We start from the raw sequence: 8,415 nt of genomic DNA, 5'->3' as shown, positions 1-8,415 counted from the left end.
ACTGCTAACTCCGAAGCTCCACCTGAAGCGGCTTCTTCTGGGTTGTCAACTGAAGCCGAAGCTTCTTCACCTGTTCTTAATCAGCTTGAGGAAACTTCTTCTGACCCTGAATCTTGCCCTGAGCCGACTTCCTCTGGATTATCTACTGACACCAAAACAGCTTCACCTGATCTAAATCAACTTGAAGAAACTACTGCTCTCTCTGAAGCTGCACCTGAAGCGGCTCCTTCTGTGTTGTCATCTGAAGCCAAAGCTTCTTCACCTGTTCTTAATCAACTTGATGAAACTTCTTATGACCGCGAATCTCACCCTGAACCAACTTCTTCTGTGTTGTCTACTGAAACCAAGGCAGCTTCACTTGTTCCTCCAAATCAACTCGAAGAAACTTCTTCCACCTCTGAATCTCCAAATGAAGTGGCTGCTGGGTTGACTACTGAAGCTGAAACAGCTGCACCTGTTCTTCCTAATCAACTGGTAGAAACTTCTTTAACCCCTGAATCCCCACCCAAAGTGGCTCCTTCTTTGTCGACTGCAGCCAAAGCAACTTCACCCATTCTTCCTAATCATCTCAAAGAAACTTCATCTTATGCGGAACCTCCTCCTGAAGTGGTTCCTTCTGGGTTGTCTCATGAAGTCGAAGCGACTCCTACCAGGTTGCCTGCTAAACCCAACTCGACTCCTTCTAGGTTGCTTGCTGATCTTGAAAAGTCGTCTTCTGGGTTGCCTGCTGAACTGGTTCCCTCTGCGTCCACGACTGCACCCAACGTGGCTCCCGACCTGCGTACTGAACCCTTGGAATGTCAGTATAAATTGACTACATCAGACTCACATTTTGAGCTTGAAGCAAATATATCATGCTCCCTTACTGACGCAGAAAGAGCTTCTCCAAAGTTCAAAGCAGGTTCTTTTGACACCATGAAGCAACATAATTCCAACTTATCAGCTAGACCTACTCAAGCAATGTTGTGTTTAGAACCCATAGCAGATTTAAGTGCTTCTCAACCTAAAGCAACTTTATCAGGTTCTATGTTTGAAGCACCTCAATGTGACACTTCTAAAGAGGTTGATTTGAATTCATCATCTATGTCTCTAAGTGAGCTTGAATCAGATTTGTTAATCCCTCAAATTGCACCTGAAACAGCTCCAGTATGCTCTTCTACTGAACCAGAACCTCTAGAGCATAATGAAAGCAACGACAATACTCTTTCAGCCTCTTGTCATCTGTCTGAGATGAGCCCGAGTGGGTCCTCTTCGATTGGAGACCCTCCTGAGTCTGAATCGGGTGATTCTTCCGAATCAGATTTTTTGCTGGTCCTTTCTTCTGACTCAGAAGGTAGTCCTGACAGGTCGGAAGAAAATCATAACGATGTGAATATGATTAACATAAATGATATTTCAAAAGATGGCTACTCTAAGGACTCATATCCTTATGATCCATATGAATTGCAACCAGCAACACCTGACATTCGTCCACTGCTAGACAAGCTCGTCAATTCTGCCTCTGATGATGAAGATTATGAGGTGTCGCCAGAAATGATGGACATCATGGCACTCACGGAGATAAATAATGAAAGTCAACCAAGAGTTGTTGCCCCAGAGATTGATACAGCTACTCTTGTTAATATAGTTGCTAGACAGCATTATGATGATGCTGATCTTCCAGACGAGTTGATGGCCGCACTTGAGGAATCGGATGTTGATAACATTGTCATTGATGTGGACCCAAAGACTAAATGTCAACAATGCGGCAAAAATGCCAAATTCACTTGTATTGCCTGTCTCAAAGTCTGCTATTGTTCCACTGAATGTGCAGTAAGTTATTCACAATCTTTATTTATTATTTATCTTATCTTTAAGTAATAACAGTGATAACATTTTTGTAAATACTTATTTTTCAGGAAAAGTTTTGGGACGAAGAACATGCAGAAACATGTGATAGAAGCAAACTCCCTAATAAAGCTTCATAAATACCTGTGAGATTGAATATTTTAAACGTTGATATGTGACTCAATTTTTCTGTGATATGGAGAGGTGTAGTGTATTATTGTTTACTGATCTACCTCAGAGCCTGACGTAATTTGTAAGATTAATAAGAATTTCATAATTTTTTTTAAGTATTCTGTAATGTAAGATTTGTGTTATTGTAAATTGTTAAAGTAAGTTTATTTTTTTTCAGTAGCAAAGCATGTGTTTAAGTAAATTATATACCAATCTGTTCTTACAAGTATGTTTTATCTCTTTACCTGGTTTCATTCTCCTTACCATGCATTTAATATAAAGATTTTCGGTTTTCACTACTTTATTTAAATAACAATGGATTACACCAACTATTCACAATGAAACAGTTTCAAGTTTAACAATTTTTACAACCATCTATGATTTTAATCAGCCGTGTGAATCAGAAAATGTTGATACAGTCTACAATTACAAAGAATAATTAATCTTTCCCGTCAAGAAATTTACCAAGGAAATCAGTTGGCTTCTTGTTAACGGTATCTTTCCAATAGGCCATAACATGACCAACTTGCTTCCATTTTGTTACTGTTTCTTTTAACTCCATCTGACCCTAAAAAGAGAATTTACAAAGCTGATTGATTGCATTCAGAAAACATTTCATTTCTAAAAGAAAAGGCTCCTCTTACCTTGATAATCAACATGTCAATGACACGAATATCTTTTACATCTTTGTGCTTTAAAAATTCTTCCCTTAATTTTTCTTGACACTGCTTCTGGTTTTTGGGAATATCAATTTCAGAAACTGAAATAAAACGGGAAAATCACATTATACTATGCTATAGAAAATTCACTTGCAAGGAAGTAAAGGCAAAAAGTTAACATTGAAAGATAGGTCTGACAGACTAAAAGTGGGACTCTGCACTGATTTAAAATATTTTAAATGATAATTAGTTAAAACTGAGGACATGTATAGACCTGACAATTGCTATACTCAGATTATGAACAGCTGATATTACACCTACTAGCGTAGGTTATGTCAGGACATTTCTATACCTGACGTGATACAGGTTTATTTACCTATGTGGGGGATCTGGCGATACCAAGCTTTGTACAAGGCAAGAACTCTTCTCCGAGAGTCTTCTTGAGTCAAAGACAATATTGGACGAACTTGGCGAGTAACAACAGAAGCAGCCTTAACCGTCGCCATTTTGCCTCCAACTGACGACTGACGACTTCGGGTCGGGAAGTGCCAAAAATGGCTTAAGCTGTGAACACATCTTTGGGCGTTATGTGCAGAACTTCTGTTTTGGTTTTGGGTGTTTGTAGTGACATGTCAACCGTCTGTTGATAATTCCAAGTCAACTAACTATGGTACCTTCGAACATGTTGGAAATTGATCCTGATAAAATATTTGAAGAGAAGTCAATAAGTGAGATTGAGGTGGTTCAAAAGAAAATCCAGGATGAAGTTGAAAGGAAAAAAGAAGAACTACGGACGATGGTTGGGTAGGTTAACCCAAAGGAAACTAAATAACACTTAGGAGGTGCATTTGAAACAAACATAACATTTTACTGTCATTTCGTGTACCTTCACCATCCTCTTATATTTACCCTTACCGAACAGTTTTCACATACTTGTAGTTGTGAGTCATCTCCTCTGTTTTATTTGAATTTCAGGGAGCGATACAGAGATCTAATTGAAGCGGCAGACACAATAAGCGACATGCAGCACACAGCAACTGGAGTCATTGACCGTATCAATTCAATGGAAAAGCTCTGTGGAGCTTTTCAACAGAGACAGCTGTTAGGCTTTCAGTTAGATCTTTCAAGAGCTTCATACGCAACACTGGACAAGTAAGGAACCCAATCGATGATCATGTGGCTTACATATTATTGTAAGGTATTTTGTCTAACAATATTGTCATGTTTCACTTATCCTTGTAAGGAATGATGGAGTTGGGATTGGTCTAGCTGTTCAAGTTAGAATATTAATTGCAATCCCAGAGCAAATATGGGTAGCAGTTGAAAGAGAAGACTACCTTCTGGGATCACAGTTATTTCTTTTTGCTAGGCACATCAAAACAGGCTAGTTGCATTGATTAAAATGTGCAATTTTACAAGTATCTTACTATTTGTGTGCTAAGAAATGGCTTGTTTCAATTGCAGGTTTGCACCTTGAAAGTTCATTTCTTCTAGAACAGATGATGCCTGTTGTTTCTAGACAGTGGTCTGCTATTTCACATTTTCAAGAGAAGCTTGTAAATGGTGCATTGAGAGCACTTTCATCAGCTGATATCTCTGCTGTGGTTAAGTTTCTCTGTTTTAATAAAAGGATATTTATACTTTCATGTGCTTTTAAACGCTCATCTAAATATTTTCTATTAATTTGTGTCTATCCTTTTTTGAGCAGTTAGCAGCAAGATACTTGTGTGTGCTAGCCCTCCTTGATAATATGAATGGAGAGGCACTTCTAGTCCGTTTCCTTCAAGTCCGAGAAAATGCTCTCACCTCTGTACTTTTGGAAGGTGATGATAAAGCCAATGTCAAGCACAGAATTTGTGCTAGCTTACATTTATTAGTTCACACATTGTCCCTTTTGAGTTCGTGCTTTGTAGGTCAGTAAAAATTTACTGCACTGTTTTGCTCGCACAAAAGAATTTGAAGCTTTTTGAAAATTATGCTAGGTAATTAATTTACAGAGGGAAGAGGAGGATTTCAAGAAGGTCTCATATGGCAACACCTTCAAATGCTCACTCAAGAGGATAACTACATCAGTAATAATCAGAATATCAGCTGCTTGAATTCTCTTGAGCTGCTTGACACACTTGGTTTAGAACCAACATCTCTTCGCCTCCTCCCTCCTGTCATCAGAGATTTCAGGTGTGTACAGCTTCTGTATCAGTAGCACTAACACACTATATATTCCTTTTTTGCAAATGTGAAATTCATTGTTGCAGGCCTGCTAATAAATCCTGCAAGGATTGCGTTCCTCTTGAGGATGTTCAGAACCGTACATCAATGTGGTTACAATCACTTCAAACATTTTTGAATAATGCTCTTAACTCCTTACTTGACCTTGTCACATCTATCCGAGCCCTGCAAAGCATTAGAGATGCATCCATTAAAGAACAACAAGGTAATTTCATTTTCCATGGCACAGATATTGAGTAGAAATGAGTATGTTCCACAGGCCTTTGATTAATTAATGTTTATTTTTTTAATTTATTTTTTTTGTTTGACAAGGACTTGCGGGATGTGATCTTGCCATACAAAAACTGCAGCTACAATGTGGCTCAGATATTTGGAATGCATATTACCAACCCTTAGTAAGTTCTCGAGTCCGTGTTCTTATGGAGCTACAGTGGACCAATGCTCTTTCTAACACAAGACAGAAACTAGCTGATCAACTTCGAGCCATCCTAAGAGATAAGTAAGTGCAGCTAAGAGTGCGGTTGAGATCTTCTTGGTTCTGAAATAGTATTAATTTGTAATGATTTTTCAGAAACCACCAACCAGAGCATGATCTACGCTGGTTTGTATGGAGAGAACGCATGGCTGATCTACCTCAACAATCCGTACAGTCCCAATCTCTCTCACCTAGTCATGGTCAGTGCTTTGTGTGTGAAAATATATGGATTAAATTTTGACTTTAAATTTGATTGTTTAAAAAACAAATTTGTACTCTTCTTCTCTCTCTTTATTTCACAGGTCTTCTTTTAAAATGTCAAGGCTACAGTCCAAGAGTGGAAGCAATTTGTCAATGTCTTGACAGTCCACTGTGCACCTTACTTCAAGAGCTAGCCTCATATGTTCAAGAGTCTGACATGGACCGTGATGAAATACAACAGCATTTGCTAAAATGTAGTTCAAAGCAACTTCAGGAGTGAGTCATTTTATAAATCAGCTATGTATCTAATTTTTTATTTTTGTTCCAACAAGGTTAATAATTTTATGTTCCTTTTTTAACCATACTTATCAGATTCTGCAAGCATATAAAAGAAAATTGTTTATCAGGTGCAACAGGACGTGAAGAAGCATGCATTGCCCTTGTTGCTCGGCTTCCAGCAGCTCTTTGTGATCTGAGCCCTGCTCTCAAATCATGCTTCCTTCCATTTTCAGTTGTTGCCTCTTCAAAAGTATGGCATTTCCTTACAAATTTCATAATGTTTTGTGTTCAATCTCATCAATTAGTTAACTCCTTAATTCTTTGTTTTCATCTTATTTTATTTTTTTTATTTTTTTATTTTTTTAACTCTAGAATTTACTGGGATCATCTGCTGCTTGGTCAGATATGGTTGGTGTTCTTCAAGACTGTAGTAAACAAGCATGGATTGTATGGCAGGATTTAGTGTCTTCCCACTTAAAAAGTACATTAGAAGAAAAATTAATACCAGAGTCAGGTAATCTGTCAGCTATCCTTGCCCATTCCACTCCTGTAAGTGATTTTTAAGTTACGATGCACATTCAGCAAAAGTGATGTGAGTTCATCTAAATTAATTTGCCTATTTTCAATTTTTAGCAGTGGGAGGAGCACACTATGGAAGAGCAGGGGGAAGAGGGTGGGCAGTTACATTCAGTAATAAGGGTTCCTGCTCAGCCAAGCCTTGCTCTGCAAGATGTTCTTTCCTCTGCTTGTCAAATTCTTTCAGCAGCTCAACCACACACTATTACAAGGTCAGTTTATGGCAGTTAGTTTTGTAGTATTATCTAGATATTAATGTTAATGTTTCACTCAAATTATTGTTCTTCTCTTCACAGTGATGTCAAAATTACATTTGTTGAAAAACTTGTGTCTCATATTCTGACCCATTATAACAATGCTGTAAAGCTGAACTTACCTCAAGCACAATCCCTCCAGTTTTTGCTTGACGTCATGTTCTTGTCATCCTTGCTGATACCTAGAAGCCAGAAGCCACTTTCCCAATATGCCCAGCAGATTTGTCAGACACTAGAGAAGAAAATTGATCCGTTTGATTTAGATGTGTTCTCACCATATGTCCAGGTTAATGTTCGTCAAAGTGTGCGCAACATGCAAGTAAGAAGTTTATTTTTTGGTATCGTAGAATGGGACTTGTGGCATACTTAATTTTGTGCAGAAATGTAATATGTTCCAAATTGTTTCCCTACAGTGTTTGTTGGGTACCCTGATTGCATGTTGGCCAGAAAAGCTTGCCAGTATGTGGACTACATCAAGTAGCACGGACAAAAGCTCTGATCAGCCTAGCATGCTCGCTGTCTGTCCACCTGTTCCCTTGTTTCCCCTTCTTCCTATAGTTGTACCTGGTACTTCAGCAGGTACAACTGGTGCCTCTCGGCAACCACTATCTCAAGAAAAATCACAGGCAAGAGCATCACTGACTTTACACTCTTTGTACTCATGAACAGAAAAAGTATAATAATAATAATTTATTTTTCTGCATCAGGGTAAACATAATACAGGAACTCGCAGTCCTAAGAAGAAGGCAGAACCTATGGAGAATATAAAGTCTGGTGCAGCTGCTTTCTTCGGTGCTATGAGTACAGACTGGTTTAGCTAGAAGTATTACTATCAATAACTTGTTCACTATTGATCAAGTTCTTTCTTGTGCAGGTTGTTAAAGATGAATGTGAGGATATTTATTTGTTGAATAGATATATTATATGCAATACTCAATTTCCTTTATCTACTCCCATCCTTCTCTTGGTGACATACAACTGTAAAAAGATATTTTAAACAAATAGAAAGCTCAGTACAGGATTAGTTTATTATGTATTGCTTTCAGAACTTCAAATTTCACAGAACTAAGTAATACTCTAAGTTGTTTATCAAAGACACATTCTCTGGATCAAGTTAAAAGATTATTGCAAAAATATCACAGAATATTACGTGCTAATGATGTATTTTGAACATTCTCAATGTGTGTCTCACCAGACAGATTTCATTAGTGCATTATGTAAAAATAAACATGTGAACAGTAGCAAAAGATGGAAAACAAATTGTACTTATAACAAATAAGTATCAGGAGAATACACTTAAAGGTAGAATAGGTTATTGGCTGTTAGCAATCAATAGCATGTTTTAAAATACAATTTCAATACATGAAAATTTTTTAAAAAGGATTTTAGCAAATGAATAAGGCACATGTCTTTCAAATTAGAAAAACTACACAAAAATTTTCATATCCCTGACCCCTGACCCTGACCAAGAATCAGCAGTGAGGTAACCTGCTTAGAGGGATTGCTGTAACTGTGAGAAAAACTTTTGATCCAGGCACTCAAGGGCAGACATTAAAATGGCACTGAAACTCTCCAAACTTTTCTCTGAGCATTTTTGTGACAATATGAAAATACACAGCCAACAGTGAAAAGAAATTCAAAGCTAAAATCTAAGTTCCAGCTGAGGTGTCAAATAACACATGTTTACTGTATAAAATGGAAGAACAAAATATTCTTTTCATCAATAAGACATTTCTACATTTAT

At 37.6% G+C, this 8,415-nt stretch overlaps 3 protein-coding genes across 3 annotated transcripts in view; 2 read left to right on the top strand and 1 right to left on the bottom strand.

Annotated features, from left to right (window-relative positions):
• Window positions 1–2,224, top strand: part of LOC113205942 (uncharacterized) — a 5,289-nt gene extending 3,065 nt beyond the window's left edge. Inside the window, exons 4-5 of the mRNA XM_052265074.1 lie at window positions 71–1,812; window positions 1,899–2,224. Of these exons, the coding sequence (XP_052121034.1) occupies window positions 71–1,812; window positions 1,899–1,967 (1,811 nt within the window). The 3' untranslated portion in view covers window positions 1,968–2,224. The remainder of the gene's footprint in view (window positions 1–70; window positions 1,813–1,898) is intronic.
• Window positions 2,225–2,281: 57 nt separating this feature from the next.
• LOC113205964 (NADH dehydrogenase [ubiquinone] 1 alpha subcomplex subunit 6) lies at window positions 2,282–3,203 on the bottom strand. Its single transcript, XM_026421807.2, has 3 exons — window positions 3,034–3,203; window positions 2,643–2,758; window positions 2,282–2,566 (listed from the first exon to the last, which is right to left on the bottom strand). Exons 1-3 carry the CDS (start codon window positions 3,161–3,163, stop codon window positions 2,438–2,440), a joined length of 375 nt encoding a protein of 124 aa, XP_026277592.1. The 5' UTR covers window positions 3,164–3,203; the 3' UTR covers window positions 2,282–2,437.
• Window positions 3,204–3,223: 20 nt separating this feature from the next.
• On the top strand, window positions 3,224–7,603 carry LOC113205961 (conserved oligomeric Golgi complex subunit 1). Its single transcript, XM_026421802.2, has 16 exons — window positions 3,224–3,461; window positions 3,633–3,809; window positions 3,901–4,040; window positions 4,122–4,261; window positions 4,366–4,570; window positions 4,655–4,835; window positions 4,913–5,091; window positions 5,199–5,385; window positions 5,458–5,561; window positions 5,664–5,838; window positions 5,935–6,091; window positions 6,214–6,390; window positions 6,475–6,629; window positions 6,714–6,990; window positions 7,085–7,297; window positions 7,379–7,603. Exons 1-16 carry the CDS (start codon window positions 3,325–3,327, stop codon window positions 7,490–7,492), a joined length of 2,718 nt encoding a protein of 905 aa, XP_026277587.1. The 5' UTR covers window positions 3,224–3,324; the 3' UTR covers window positions 7,493–7,603.
• Window positions 7,604–8,415: the final 812 nt, after the last annotated feature.

This window comes from Frankliniella occidentalis, unplaced genomic scaffold (genome assembly GCF_000697945.3).
Source record: "Frankliniella occidentalis isolate FOCC.00 unplaced genomic scaffold, Focc_3.1 Scaffold2, whole genome shotgun sequence".
Classification (NCBI taxonomy): Eukaryota; Metazoa; Arthropoda; class Insecta; order Thysanoptera; family Thripidae; genus Frankliniella; species Frankliniella occidentalis.
The sequence above is the reverse complement of the archived record's forward strand: the minus strand, read 5'-3'. Positions and strand labels throughout refer to the sequence as shown.